A 15085-nucleotide genomic window follows, 5' to 3' on the forward strand; every position below is an offset into this window, starting at 1 on the left:
ACAGGTCGGGAGGGATGGGCAGGTACCGGGGTGGCAAGAACTGGGGGTACCGGGGGTCGTGGCCGGGTACGGGGGGGGGGGGGAAACTGCAGGGGGCAATTGTAGGGAGCGGGGACGTGGGCAGGGGCCGGCAGGGAGGACCCGGCACCGGCGGGGGCTGCCGGCGGGGGCGCGGGGCGGGCCGGGGGCGGGCACGGAGCCGGCCCCGCCCGGGAGGCCGTGCGGCGGAGGGGGAGGCAGCAGCGGGGCTCCCCCCCCCCCTTCCCCAACCCCCCCGGACCGCTCCGGCTCCCGCCTCCCTTCCGGCGGCGGCTCCTTCCCTGCGCCGGGGGCGGACGGGGCGGACCGGAGCCGAGCCGAGCCGAGCCGAGCCAGGTGGGTGCGGGGCCGGCACCGGGCACCGGGAGCGGGCGGCCGGGGGCGGGCCCCGCCGTGCCGCAGAGCCCGGGGGGGGGGGGGGGGGGAAACGGGGCCGGGGATGGAGATGGGGCCGGGGATGGAGCCGGGGACCGGCCCGCCGAGCCTCCCGGGGCCGCCGGCTTATGTAACGGGGCGGCGGCCGCGGGGCTGCGGGCTGCGGCATGCGGGCTGCGGGGCGGGCTGCGCTGCGGGGCGGGCTGCGGCTGCGGGAGGCAGCGCTCAGCTGCCCCCCCCCCCCCTCCTGTTCCCCGGCTGCCCCCCTTCTGCATCCCGTCCCCTCCCTTCCCTCCGCCCCGCAGGTCGGGCTGGGGGCCGGGGAAGGGCTGTGTGCCCCCCCCCCCCCCCATCACACGGGGATGTGGCGCACGGGGGCCCCGCAGCGCGGGGCTGCGGGCAGGGAGAGGCGACCCGCACCCTCTGCCACCCTCTGCTTGTCCCCGGGGGCAACTCCCGGTACCCTGCCGGGCTCTCCCCACGCCTCCTCATCCCCATCTCCCTCCCGGGGACTCACAGCCACTCGTGGGCCACCCCTGCTGCACGGCAGCTCCGGTCCCCGGGGTGCCATCCGTCCCCTCTCCCCGCCGCAGCACCCCTCCGGCGTGCCAGCACCCCCACGCTCCATCCCCGTCCCCCCGCCGCATCCCCGGGGCTGCGGCACGCGGGGCAGGTGGCTGCCGGGACCCGGGCCTGGCAGCACGCGGTGGCAGTGCTACCCGCATGGCAGGAGCGTGACCGGGTGGCCGCTGCCCCCAGGCAGGCGGTGCGGGGAGTGGGAGCAGCAAAGCGGGGCTGGTGCCTTCGCTCCGGACAGGGCTCGTGGCTCGGGGCTTCCCTGCGAGCCTACGGACACCGGGGAGAGCTCTGCCGGGGCAGTCCGGCCCAGGAAAATGTCTCGAAGTCTCCCTTGGCTGCGGGCTGAGCGTTTGTTTCTTCGATTGCTTCTCGCGTGCTAACATTAGTATTGAAATGACCCCAAGCAGGCAGAGCTGTTAACACCTCGCAGCGCCCGGAGGATGGCTGCGGTTCGCACCTTGGCTCGTCCCCGGCTTTCCGCAGCCGCCCGCTGCCAGGCACAGCCCGCCGGGCCCGCTGCTGCTCCTCGGGAGCCGTGCGGGGAGCGGAGGGGCCGTGCGCCGAAATTTCCCATCACCATTTTAGCACCGGCGCCGAGTCCCAGCAGAGGTCAGGTCCCCGCCGGCTGACTGCGGAGGAACCACCTGGTTCACCGGGAGCGTGGCCCCGCTCCAGTCCCACCGCTGGGCACCTGCCTGCCCCAGCTGGTGGCAGGCAACGTGGCACCGGCCCCACCACGGGGACCCTGCTGTCCCCGAGGCTGTCCAGGCACGGGACCGCAGGAGTTCCTCCTGCCCGCGGCCTCCGTGTGTTCCCGGGCAGACCTTCCCGCTTGTTCCTACGCCAGCATTATCCCCGAGTTTCACCGATCCCTCTCCCTCCCCGGTGTTTACTCGCCGGGTGTATTTATAGAGAGCAATCAGGCCTGCTCAGCCCGGGTAAACAAGCCGTGCTCCTGCGGGCTGCTCTCGCCTCAGCGCTCCTGCTGCTCGTCCCAGGAGCTTTCCCCTCCGCCTCTGCCAGCTCCACGGGGGCCCAGACCTCGTGCCCGACCCGGCCTCTCCGGGCTGTGCCACCCGGCCCCGGTCTCCCCGTCCGTCCCCAGGAGCCGCCGTCACCCTGCCCGTGTCGCCCTGCCCGTGCCGTTGTGTGCCGCAGGTGCCTGCTCCTCCTGCCGCCAGCGGGTGCAGCGGCTCCGGCCCTGCCCAGCTGCTGCGGGAACGCTCAGGACCATTTTTCACCTCAGCTCAGCCCCTGAGCCCAGCAGCGGTGGGATCCGGGCCTGCCCTGGCGCGTGGACAGATGTGCAGGAAGCGCTGAGGTTTTTAAGGCTGAAGGTTTGGGTTTGAGGCACGCGGGGTGGCTCAGGGGCAGGGCACAACGTGGCACCTGAGCGCTCTTGTCCCCGCGTGGCAGGCAGGATGGGTGCTGCTGCCCTGATCCTGCCCTGACAATATTTCCCCCGAGCACAGAGGCTCTGTGCCTCCCCCCTAACACCCAGTGCCTGGACACGAAGCTGCTGCCGGCCCCGAGCAGGTCACCAGGGCAACTCCTGACACAGAAGAAACGCTTTGAGATGCGGCCCCGCGTTTCCCACCCCACGCGCCCGGTTCTTCCCGTCCCCAGCCCACCCCCGGGTGCCTCAGACACCGCGGTAGCTGGACGAGCTGAGCTCCGAAAGCGGGGTGCTGAGAGCAGGAGGTGCCAAACGGGGGGGCTGGGGGCTCGCCAACGGCCTCATCTCAGGCCTCAGCTTCGCCCTGGGGGCTGCCTATGGGCAGACCCTCGGCTGGGTAAAAGCAGCCCCACCAGCACCCACCACTCGCCCCGCTCTGCTCTTCCCTTCCTCTGCCTCGCCTCTGCCTTTGGTTGAGGTCGGTGTCTGGACAGACAGACAGACAGACAGCCTGAGCTGCTGCAGTTCTGCCCGTGAGCCGCCCAGGTGAGAGGCAGCTCTGTGCTCCTGGCAGGCTCTGCTGGTTGCAAAGGCGGGACATAAATAAATAAATACATAGACAAACAAACCCCGCACTGCTCTGGCCCAGAAAAGCAGTGCCCTGCAGGAACCCGACCGGCACAGCCCCCAGCAGCCCCCCCAGGGCCCTCTGCATCTCCTCGGGGCCCCACGCGGGGAGTTCCCCCCCTCTGACCACGCTGTGGGGTTTCAGCAAAGGACAGCAGCTGATTTACACCCCAGGACGCGGCCGGCACAGCAGGGACTGATCCTGTCCCAGCTCAGCTCCTCTCCCTGGTGCTGAGCTGCCTGAAAACCCGGCCGCCCCCGGTCCCCATCCTCAGGGTGGCCCTGCAGCCTGTCCTACCCCGCTCCGAACCTTCCCACATCCCGCAGGAGGCAGCGCCTGTCCCCAGCAAAGGTCACCTTCACGCTGCCGCCGAGCCCTTTCCAGGCTGAGCTCTCGGCGCCGCGTTTCCCGGGGAAGCAGCCGCATTTCGGGGGTCTCCACGGGGGTCCCAATGGGGTGCGAGGGGCTGGGTGCCCGCACGGTGCCCTGTCCCCAAACCCAGTGCTGCACCTGGGGGCTTGGGGTGTCCCCTGCCCCTGGGGCTGGGACCCACTTCCCTGCTCCCCAGTGCAGGAGGGTGTTTAATCTCTTTTTAAATAAAAGGCAGGCGTTATCCCCGGCAGCCCCCCGTCCCCCGGTGTCGCCGTCTGAGTGTGTTTTCCCCCGGCTCCCCTGGGCGTTTATCTACAATTTGCCCTGGAAATTCCCCAGGGCTGAGGAAAGGAGCTGGCTTTAAGTGAGGATAAATACGTGACTTCCCCAGGAACCTGCTCCCTAAATCACGCAGCCCACGCTGTGCCCGTGATGGGCACCGGGGTGGCACCAGCTGCTCCGTGGGGACAGGACACGGTGCCACCCCGAGACACAGTGGCGGGGTGCCCGGGTGTCTGCATGGCCCCGTCCCACGCAGCGTCCCCCTGGGAGCATCCCCTGAGCCTCCCCAGCCTGACAGGGGCATCTCAAGGACATTCGGGGTAGGGACAAGGAAAAATCCCAGGCAGAAGCTTCCCGAAGTTCAGCCGAAGTTGGGAGCCGGAGGAGGGAAAGGCTTCCTCAGCCTGCAGCCTTTGTTAAGGGCTTTTGTTTGCCCGCTTGTTTTAACTCGCCATTACCTTCTCCAAAGGAGAAATTCATCATCTGAAAGCCGAGGAATGCAGAGTTAATGCGAAATTTTAAAACCCTCCAAGAGTGAGAGCCCGCTAAATAATTAATGCAGGCATCCAAATTGCCGGGTGTCTGCAGAGAGAGCGGAGCCCTCGGCCAGGAGCCCTCGGCCAGCAGCGGTGCTGGCGTCCTTGGTCCTAGAGGAGCGTAGCCCCCGAGGGGCTGCCACCTCCTGGTGCCTGCTGCCCTCCCGTGTCCCCGCTGGGCTCCCCCCTTGGTGGGCCCTGGCAGCGCCTCGCTCCCGTCCTCGGAGCTTGGGGTGCGAGGTGTTGGGGGGGGTCCAAAAAACAGGCAGTGCGCTGCGCTCTCCATCACCCGTGGATGAAGACAGCAGCTCCGTCCTCATCCTCCTCCTCTGGGGGATGAAGGAACCCACCGCCAGCCCTCATATGCCTGTGCTCCAGCCGACTTGGTGGCCTCGGCCACACTCCAGCCTGTGCTGTGTGGGGTGTCCTGTGCTCAATGGGGTGTCCTGTGCTCAATGGGGTGTCCTGTGCTCAATGGGGTGCCCCCTCTGGCACTGATCCTCTCGCCGCCGGTGTCTCCCGCAGGCCCCGCTCTCCCTGCGATGCCCACCCGCCCCCGCGAGGCCCTCGCCGCGCTGCGTTAGGTGCCGAAGCCCGCGGACGCCCAGCGCTGCACGCACCAAGGTAGGCAGCGCGGCCCCGCTGCGGGCCCAGCACCGCGGGGCTCAGGCCTGGCGAGACCCCAGCGGGGGCAGCAGCTCTGGGGTGGACGTGGGGCACGGTCCTGCCTTGGGATCCTGCCGGGTGACGGTGGTTGTGGAGCTGGTGTGGGGAACGGGGATTTTTTTTTTTCCTTTTTTTTTTCCCCCTTTTTTTTTTTTTCTCTGAAAGCCCCCAGATGGGAAAGGTAGGAGCCAAACCCCGCTGGAAGCAGCCAAGAATGATTTTCTGGCCAGAGCCCCAGCAGCTCTTGGAGCGGCGCCGTGCCCATCCAGCGTCACACCGCAGCGGAAACCCCGAGCGCAGGCGGGCTGGGGGCGGCTTCGTCCTCGCCCCCCCCCCCCCCCCGAGCTGCCCCCCGGCACAGGGGTCTCACCCTCCCCATGCCCTGATCCAGGCTCATCCCGCTCCCACCGAGCCGCAGCTTGGCTGGAGCCCCGACACCCAGATGTCCCCCCCCCGCCGCCGCTGAGCCCCCCACCATGCCGCCATCTGCTGCCGGCGGAGGACGGGGTGTCCCCGGCGCTGTGACCCTCGGTGGCTCTGGGGCATCTCAGCTCCCAACCCTGCCCTCTGTGGGGCCGCCCCCCCAGGGAGGAAGGTGCTCGCCCTCCTTTGTAGGTGCTCCCATCCCAGCACGGAGCCTAGGAGAGGGGCTGGGGGGGTCCCAGGCATCTGCTCCCCACCAGCCCCGGCCACCTCCACCGTCACTGGCCCTGGATGTCCCCTGCCACGGCAAGGGGATGGAAATAGGGGACGTGCGCAGCCTGGCTCCTTCCTCAAGGGCGATCGCTGGGGCTGTCGGGGCAGGGAGCGCCGGGGAGGCACCGTGGGGGCTCGGAGGGGGCTTTTGTTGGCTGCCCGCGTGGTGCCGGGTGTGTTGCGCCCAGCTCTGCTCCGCACCGGCCCCTGCAGAGCTGTGCGGGTGTGCGTGCCTGCCGTAAATATTGATGGGGTGGACTTGGTGCAAGTGTGCCTTTCTGTACGGCGTTTGGGATGTAAATGCGCCGAGTACCTGCTGTGTGCGCTGGGGAAAGCCGCGTAGGTGCCGGGCACCGAGGCTGAATGCACGGGGGCCTTACAGGGGGAGGTGGAATTCGCCCTGCTGGAGGTGGGAAGGGGCTGGGGGAATAACCCCGGGGGTCCCAAAGCTGCTGGGCGAAGCGGCCGTACCTGCAGCAAGCCCTAAACCTTCCGCCAGGGACTGCAGAGAGCGGTCGCTGCTCCCCCAGCCCGCTTCCCACGCAGCCCAGGCAGGATAAACAGCGAGGGGCTGCAGTGCCTCTGTTTAATAATGCACGGCACAGAGGCACCGGCCGCACGCTGCTCCCGGCAGCCACGGGGACGAGGAGCCGCCGCTGCAGCGTGCGGCTGAGAGGGTCGATCCGGCATCCCCGGTGCTCACAGGGCAGGGGGTGGCTGCAGCGGGGCCGTGTGCCGTGGTGCTGGCAGAGCCATGGGGATGTGGCCACCTCGGGGCTCTGTGGGGGCTCGTGGGGGCCGCCAGCTATGGGGAAGGCTGGGGGAGCCCAGCTCCCCATCACAGCGCGCAGAGCAGGGCGAAGCCCAGGCTCTTGGTCATGCAGTGACTGGAGCTGGGACCCGGCCCCAGTGGGAAATTCAGCCCCATGCGCATTTTAGGGCTGCAGTGGGAGCACTTCTCCCCCTCTCCGGCACCTTCCTGTTTTCTTTTTTTTTTTTCCCAGCTGTGCTGGGAAAGGCTGGAGGCAGCGGGCTCGGTCCCCTCCTTGCCCCCCAGCTCTTTCTGCCGCAGCCACCCCAGCTGGCACGCCGGCCCGGGACAAACAGGCACACGTGCAGCCCTGCGGGCACAGGTGTACACACAGCTCCTGCTAACAGCCCCCGGGGGGGGGCACACGCGGCCCTAATTGCATGCAGTGCCACCACCCGGCCCCGCCACCCATCTGCCGCAGCAGCTCCCCGCCACCCATGGCCCGGCGCACGCTTCGCCCCGCGGCACGGAGCCGCCAGCACCCAAACCGCTGCCATGGACGGGCTGGGGGCACCCCGTGCACCCCCGGCCCCAGGGGCAGGAAGGAGCCCAACACTCGGGGCCAGCCCATCGGCGAGAGCGCTGCGGAGGGGTCGTGGTAGGGGTGCAGCCGGGTCTGCGGTGCCGACGCTGGCGGGGCTGTGCAGGGCACAGGGAAAGCTGCGGTGTTGGCCCCGAGCGTGGCGGTGAGCACGGGTCCCCCCTCGCACGTGCACGGTGTCACCGCGGGAAGGACAGGGGGTGGCAGGGGCTGTTCCTGCCCTCTGCGTGCCCTGACCTTGCTCAGGAGGGTCGGCTCCGAGCTGATTCTGCAGCACTCCGGTGGCTGTCCCCATCCCTGTCCCCTGTCCCCATCCCTGTCCCCTGTCCCTGTCCCTGTCCCCGTCACTGCCCGGTGCCAGCCCCAAGGGGGCCAGGGCTGCTCTTCAGAGCTGCAGCTGCTGCCTGTTTTGTGCTGCCTCTTCCCCTTCTCCCCGCTGCTGTTTTTGTTTTGTTTAAGAGGCCGGGTTACGAATTTTAAGCAGGCTCCTGAAAAACCCAATTACCTCCAGAAGACAACCTGATAAAAGCTGCCTAAGTGGCACTGTGGAAATCGCCTTGTGCAGCAGCCGAGGGAAAACCGACGTAACAAAGCCTTCGGAAATGGAGTTAACCACTTTTAATCCCTTGGTGTGATGAGGAGGGCCAATAATTATTTTCTGCAGAGATTGGGGGCGGGGGGGATAAATAAAATAACTGCCCTGTGCTGCTGAGGGGCTGCAGCAGGCCAGGTTGGTGGTGGTGCAGCAGGGATGGGTGCAGGCATTCAGGCACCCTGGCTCTGCTCAGGAACTCTGTGACAGCCCGCGGATGCTGTGACCTTGCAGGGTCCCCGTGTAGCTGCAGGGCCTGGGGACGATGCCGGGGCATCGCTGACCCCATATGGTGGCTGATGCAGCAGCAGCCAGCCCCGTGCCCGTTTCCCAGCGGCGGCAGGGAGCAGAGCGAGGTGCTGCTGGGGTCCTGGCACCCGCGCCAGCTCCGTCCCTCCTGCGCTGCCCCCGCGAGCCGGCACGGAGGCGACTTGCAGGACTTGGCAGCGCCGAGAGCTTCCTCCTCCATCTGGCCACGGCGCTGTTCCCCCTTCCCTCCCCGTCCCTTCCCTTCCTGCCTCCCCTGGCCAGCACCAAAGACTCACCGGGCAGCTCACCCAGCACCACACCAGGGACCAGCTGCACCCGAGGCTCTCCCCAAACCCACCACCACCTCCCAGTGCCGCCAGCATCCTGCAAACATCTGCCGGAGCCCGTGGCGCGGGGACGGAGGTGACGCCGCCCCAGCTCCCTTCCCGCGGGGCAGAGCTGGGTGCCCGCCAGCCCGCCGGCTGCGGGTGCGCTGCTGGCACCGGCAGCTGGAGCGCCGGGGCGGTTGGCCGCGGCTGCTGGGAGCCTCGTGCTGCTTCGCCCACCTCCCCCTGCTGCCGGCACCCTGCCTGGGGTCCCACGCTTGGGGACGGCACCCCGGGCAGCCCACCCGCCGCCAAGCCCCGCGGCGTGAAGGATTGGCCCCCGCTGGCATGGCCAGAGCTCCTACTGGGACCAGTCCTTGGGCACGCTGGGAGCTACTGGGGGAGGATGCGCTTAATGAGCCGAGGCATCTCCAAAGATTGAAAGACTCGAGGCCCCATCCCAGGAACAAAAGGAGGCGTTTGTCAGGCGCTGAGAGACGGGCTCGTTAATTCCTCCTGGCTGTCACACTTATCTGTAATGAATTTGTGCTCCGCTGTATTATTTTTAATACAATAGGAGCGGTGCCGCCCGCCCACCGCCCGGCTGCCGGGAGTGCTGACGTCAGCGCCCAGAGCGGGGCTGCTGCGGGACGGACGGACGGGTGGACGGACGGACGGACGGGCCAAGCGCGTGCCTGTCCCACCGCCCCCATGTCCATCCCGCAGCTCGCATCGGGCGCAAGGGCAGGAGGAATTTTTGCATGGAGGTGGAAAAATGAGTTGCAGGTCGGGGTGGGAGGAGGCGGAGGGTTTGGGGCTGGTGGAGGAGTGTGCTGGGGGGGGGGGGGGTGTTTTGGGGTGCTGTGAGCAGGGGGTGAACAGGAGGAACGCGTCCTCCGTGCATTATCCCCATGCTGAGAGCCGTCTGCCCCCGCAGCCATGCGTCGTGGTGCTGAGTGCGCCCGCGTGGGTCCATCGGTGCCGAGTGCCCCACGGGGGTGCAGGGGCTCTGGGCTGTAGCTGCGAGCATCCCCGCAGGGCTGCAGCTCCAGGGCCTCGCCGTTAACCACCAGAGATCCCCAAAGCCGCGCTCGGAGCTCCACTCATCTGATTTGCAAAGAGCTCGCCTTGTCTCTACCTGCGCACAGCCGGATTCATCGGCAGGCGCCGGCTGCCCCTCTGCGGGGCGTGGGGTGCGCACCCGGCCCAGCGCCTCCGCACCCCCAGCTCCCCTGCAGCCACGCAGGCGTTGGGGCCGCGAGGCCACCGCGCGTCCCCAGCACCCCAAAGCCACTGCGTGTCCCCAGCCCCCCCAGGCCACCGCATGTCCCCAGCACCTCGTGCCCGGGCACCCCTCTCCCACCATGGGACCCCCTGGGGGGTCAGCGCCCAAAATTCCGAGCTGGGGGCTCTGCATGGCCACGGTGATTTATCGGGGACGTTAATAGCTCCCGCAGCCGCCCTGCGCCTCTGCAATTAAGCACGGCTGCTCCTGGAGAGCGGCGGAGTTACCGAGGCCTGGCCGGAGGCACGGAGGCTCGTGGGGGCTCACAGAGGCTCGCGGGGGCTCACGGAGGCTCGCGGGGGCTCTGATCCCCTGGGACCGGGGGGTCCCGGGGACAAGCGCGGGCTGGGGGTCAGGGTGCCGGGTCAGGGTCAGGGTGCCGAATGGGGGCGGGGGTCTGGGTGCCGCTCAGGGTGTCCGGGGGGGGGTCAGCTCCCCGCCACCGCCTCGCTCGGGCCGTTCATTGCGGCGGAGGTGAATCATTGCAGCGGGGGGGGGGGGGGGGGGAGAAGCGGGGCGGCGCTCCCCGGTCCCAGCAACGTTCCCCGGGGGGGGGGGGGGGGTCCCGGGGTGTGTGTGTTTAGAGGGGGGGGGGGGTCCCGGACCCCTCCCGTACCACCCCCGTAGGCGCACACCCGCACTGCCCCGGTGCCGGCGGGGAGCGGAGCGGAGCTGGGGGCGTCTCCCGGGGGGGTGGAGGGGGGGGCCAGGCGTACCGGGAGGGGGGGGGGGGGGCGGGATCGGGGCGGGGCGGGGCGGGGCGGCGGCAGCCGAGAGCCGCGGCGGAGCCGGTGAGTGCCGCGCCGCCCGGTGCTGAACGGACAGCGCCGCCGCTGCGGCACCGGGCGGCACCGGGAGGGCCCCGCGCCGCAGCCACCGGGGAGGGGAAGGGTTGGGGAGGGGGAGGTCGCCCCCCCCCCCCCCCCCCCCCGAGGGTCCCCGCGCCACCGCTGTCCTCCCCTTCCCGCGGCCCCGTCCCGCGTCCGCCGGGTCCCCCCCGCCGCGTCGCCCCCCCCCCCCCCCCCCGGTGGTGGCTGCATGCCCGGTGTGCCCTCCCGTGGGTGGCCGTCCCCGTGTCCCTGCCTGCGCCCACCCCCATTCCTGGGTGTCCCCCCCCCCCGCGGTGTCCCTGTGCCCCGCTCCGTGGTCCCGCTGTCCCGGGCCCCCCCGGTTTCCTTACCCCCCCTCCGTCCTCGCCGCTCGGTGTCGCCGCGTCTCCGGTGTCCCCTGAGCCCCCCCCGCTGCTGGTACTGCCGCGGAGCCCCGGGCAGAGCAGACCTCCCCCCGTCCCCCCCTGTCCCCGTCCCCATCCCGGTGCCGTGGGGTTCCCCGGGGCAGGGACCAACAAACTTCTCCGGTACCAGTTGGTGGGGGCCCCCCCGCTGCCCGCTGTGGGGTCCTGAATGGGGGGGGGGGGGGGACCCACGAGGTTGCATGAATGGGGGGGGGGGGGGGGGACACCCACGAGGCTGCAGCACCCAGGGGGCACACACGCACGCCGCCACCTGCACACACAGTGCCAGCAGTGCCTGCACCCCCAGCACGCACAGGGCACACGGGGGGGGGGGGACACGCACACATGCATGCCCGGCCCCCCCCGCACAGCACCCCCGCAGCCCCCCCCACGCGCTCCCACCCTGCGAGCAGCCTGCAACACCCCCGCACTCACAGCACGGTCTGCAAAGCGCCCTGCCCGCACCCCCCCAGGCCGCCCGCACGCCCCCGGCCCCGCACACACGCACAAACCCGGCCCCCAGCCCCCCCCCCCCCCGGCGTGCAAACACGCGCAGCAGCACGGCCGCGCGCAGCACACGCGCGCAGGCTGCAAGCCCGTGCGCGCGCACACCCGCCGCCCCGCAGCCCCTACCCGCACAGCTTGCAGAGCCCCGACGTCGCACACAAAGCTTGCAAACAGCCTGCACGCCCCCACCCCACGCCGCGTGGGCACACGCAGCCCCCAGCCCCACAGATTTGTACACATACACACGCCCGGCGTGTAAACACGGCCCGCGGGCGCCCCGCAAACGCCCCTCCTGAGCCACCACAGCCCGCACAGCCACGCGGGCAGCGCTGCGACGCGCCCAGGGCACACAGACGGCGTGCCGCGTGAGCGCCCAAAAAGTCACAACCTGCCGGCAGCTGTGACTCCTTCCCTCCGCAGAGCACAGGCATTGCGGCACCGGCTCGCGTCGTCCTCCCCAGGCTGGGTCTGTCCCCGCCGTGCACAGGGACACGGTGGTGGCACGGTGGTGGCACGGTGGTGGCACGGAGCGTTCCGGTGCTCCCACGTCCGTGCCACCCACCGAGGGCAGCGCCGCGGTGGGAAGTCCCTCTGGAGCTAAGTGCAGGGGCGCACCCTGCAGCCCAAGGGACCGGCGCGGTGCCGGGGCAGGGGGGACCCCAGGCTCGGTGTCCCCAACGCCACCCCTCTCTCCCTGCCCAGGTGGCCCTGGTCGGCGAGCGCGGACGGCAGTGGATGAGCGCTGGGCACCGGCCTAGCCACACGCGCACACCGGCACCATGGACTTCGTCATGAAGCAAGCGCTGGGCGGTGAGTGGGGGCCATCCCCCCCCCCCGGGAGCGATGCCGCGGGGTGACCGCACGCTCAGCACCCCGGGGAGCGCGGTGCAGGCAGTCGGGGAGGGCCACCGCAGGGGATCGAGCAGCCGCTGGAGTCCTCCGGGGTTCCCATTCCTGGCGCCGGCAGCGCCTGGCGGGGGATTCCCAGCTCTCCTGCCGCGAGGTGGGATTCCCCGGCGGGTCCCCTGGGTGCCAGCGCCGGAGGAGCTGCAGGCGTCTCCCCAGGCTGGCGCTGAACTAGGGCAGCGCAGGCAGCCCGCGGCGCTCCCGTCCCCGCAGCCTCCAGAGCCCCTCTGCAGCCGGCTTCGGTGGCACTGGGGACGAGGGGGGCCCCGGGTTGTCCTTGCAGGCTGGCTCCGTGCCCTGCGTGGCTCTGCAGGGGCTTCGGTAGCCAGCCCCGGGGTCTCGTCCCGCACAGCTGAGGGTCTCGTCCTGCACAGGGGCCACCAAGGACATGGGGAAGATGCTGGGGGGCGAGGAGGAGAAGGACCCCGACGCGCAGAAGAAGGAGGAGGAGAGGCAGGAGGCGCTGCGCCAGCAGGAGGAGGAGCGGAAAGCCAAGCACGCCCGCATGGAGGCCGAGCGGGAGAAAGTCCGGCAGCAGATCCGCGACAAGGTGGGCGCACAGCTCCCTGCCCCGCAGCCCCCTGCCCCGCAGCCCCCTGCCCCGGGGGCTGGCTGGGAGGGGGCCGGGACCGATGGGCAGCGACGGGCACGGGGCGCAGGGCAGGCGGTGCCCGCTCCCTGCCCCGCTCAGGGCCTGTGTCCCCGCAGTACGGGCTGAAGAAGAAGGAGGAGAAGGAGGCGGAGGAGAAAGCAGCGCTGGAGCAGCCGTGTGAGGGCAGCCTGACGCGCCCCAAGAAAGCGATCCCGGCGGGCTGCGGGGACGAGGAAGAGGAGGAGGAGGAGAGCATCCTGGACACCGTGCTCAAGTACCTGCCCGGCCCGCTGCAGGATATGTTCAAGAAGTAACGGCACCGCCAACCCTGCCATGGGGTGCTGGGGCACAGGCGCCCTCCTCCCTCCGACTCCTCCATCAGTTCCCTTGGCCCCGGGGGGGTCCCCGCACCCCCTCCCCACCTCCCTCCGCCCCGTCCCCCGACCAGACCAAACACCCGCCCCGTCCCGTCCAGGCAGGGTCCCCCCCCCGACCACGTCGTGCCAAAGGGGAGCTTCCCTGGCCGGACAGGGCGATCCGGGACCAAATGCACTGATGTAACCTCGCGGCAGGCTGGGGGCACCCCAGGCCCCACCGGACCCCGGGGCGGCTCCCCGTGCCCCCGGCCCTGCCTCTCTGCCCACACCGCCTCCCTCCCTCCCTCCCACCCACCCGCCGGGGGGCCCGGGCAGGCCTCCGTGCGCCTGCCCTCGTCCCCAGCACTGCCACCCTGCCCCATCCCACCCTGGGCCAAGCCCAAAGCACAAAGCCAGGCGCCCTGCCCGCAGCTCCCCCATCCCCGGTCCCCGGGCACGGGGGTCCCCCGGGGCTGCCCGGTGTGCCCCAGCATCGGGGGGTTGGAGGGGACCCCCCCCCCCTTCCCCGCATCTCTGGCCCCATAGTTAAAGCCATATCAGTTAGACTGCAATACTTCAGCACCGGGAGGAGCGGGCGCCGCGCTCCGCCGACCGTGTACAAAGGCGCGTGCGGGGCAGGGACCCCCCCTGCCTCGTCCCCCCCAGCCCCGTCCCCGCTGTCCCCCCACCGCTCGCTCGTCCGTGTCTCGGCCCCGCTGCCCCCCCCCCCCCCGTTCTCGCATTGGTGTCCGTGTGCCAGGGTGCGCCCCCGTTGCTCCATGCGTCCTCGTGTCCGCTGCTCACGCCTCGACCCCCCCCCCGAGCCCCCGCTGTCCCCGGGGGGCCGCCCGCGGCGCCGAGCCGAGAGCCCCCGTGCCCGCGGGCTGCAATAAACCCAGCGCGGGGCTGAGGGCTGCCCCCCACCCCGGCGCTGGACACACACGGGTCCCCCGGGCCTGGGAAGGGACCCCGGGCGAGGCAGCCCGGGTACGTCCCAGGAGCCACCGCTCGCGCCCCGACGGGGGGGGGGACGGGGGGCACGCCACCGCCCCGGCCCGTCCCTTGCCGCGCTGCCACCCCCCTGACCCCCCCGTGCTTCCTCTGCCACAGCCCCCAGCCGCTCGCCCCGGCCCTTGCAGGGAGGCGGCGGGCGGCTCGGGGGCCCCGCAGTCATGCTGTGACCATCCTGCTCGAACTAGTCTTTGACAAACTAATAAAATAAAGGGATTTGTACATTGCTCCGGCCTTCGCTCAGCTGTTAGTGCCCTGGCGCCCTGCACCAACATCTCCCATCCCTCCGTGCCCCGTTAGGGCCGAAACCTGGCTGCTCCTCACACTACGGGGTGCCACAGGGCTCATCCTCACCCTGCGCGGCCCCCAAAAGCGCCCAGGCTGGGCCACAGGGGAAGGGAAAGGCCTCCCTGGCTGCCCGAGCCTATTCCCGCTCCCATTCCCCAGTGCCTACCCTGCAAGCACCCTCCGTGGGGCTGGGGACAAGGGAAAAGGCTTTGGGGCCTGTCCCACAGAGCCCTGGGTATGGCAGGGGGGGCTTCAGCCCTTCTCCTGGGCTCTGGGACTCCCCCCACAGAATACGTGGGGACACCCACGGGGTACAAGGGCTCTTTTTCTGGTCACAGCCTCCTGCCGTTGAGGCCGGAGACGCCCCAAGTTCGGTCCCCCAAGGGCAGGAGGCCCTGGGCAGTGGGGTGCCTCGTGCCCCCCCACCCCCCCAGCCCCGCAATCCTGACGTGGGCACGGCCCTGGAGGTATCTGCCTGCAGCCAGCCCCAGCCCCGACCTATTTGCCATCGTTTAACAGCAAAGAGCTCAGCCGTTACCCAGGCGGCATCAGCAGAGCAGTCACCTGGAAAAGCCTCTGTCAGGAGGAAATATTAGGCGAGGAAATGATAAAGATCATGCAGGCAAGGTCTCCATCGCAGGCAGGCTGCGCCAGCACCTCCTCGCCGTGCCCGGCTGCGACGTGACCCGGCCCGGGGTGGGGTGAGGAAGCCGCTCTGCTCTGCTGGGGGTGCGGGGACGGGGACGCGGGGACAGGCAGGAGCCACCTGCTGCCACCACGGCCCTGCTCCATCCATGGGGGTGCTGCCGGAGCGGAGC

The 15085-nt window shown here is 70.3% G+C and overlaps 1 protein-coding gene across 3 annotated transcripts; it reads left to right on the plus strand.

The window, feature by feature from the left end:
- Positions 1–227: 227 nt before the first annotated feature.
- CPLX2 (complexin 2) lies at positions 228–14206 on the plus strand. Of its 3 annotated transcripts, XM_066977202.1 has the most exons (5): positions 228–375; positions 4733–4831; positions 11817–11924; positions 12395–12570; positions 12729–14206. In XM_066977202.1, the coding sequence occupies exons 3-5, from the start codon at positions 11894–11896 to the stop codon at positions 12924–12926; spliced, it is 405 nt and encodes a 134-aa protein (XP_066833303.1). In that variant the 5' UTR covers positions 228–375; positions 4733–4831; positions 11817–11893; the 3' UTR covers positions 12927–14206. The 3 variants fall into 3 exon arrangements, with proteins under 3 accessions (XP_066833303.1, XP_066833306.1, XP_066833305.1); XM_066977205.1 differs by lacking the exon at positions 4733–4831 and having other exon boundaries at positions 264–375; XM_066977204.1 differs by lacking the exons at positions 228–375; positions 4733–4831 and adding an exon at positions 10132–10164.
- Positions 14207–15085: the final 879 nt, after the last annotated feature.

The sequence above is a fragment of the Anser cygnoides genome, chromosome 14, assembly GCF_040182565.1.
Source record: "Anser cygnoides isolate HZ-2024a breed goose chromosome 14, Taihu_goose_T2T_genome, whole genome shotgun sequence".
Lineage (NCBI taxonomy): Eukaryota > Metazoa > Chordata > Aves > Anseriformes > Anatidae > Anser > Anser cygnoides.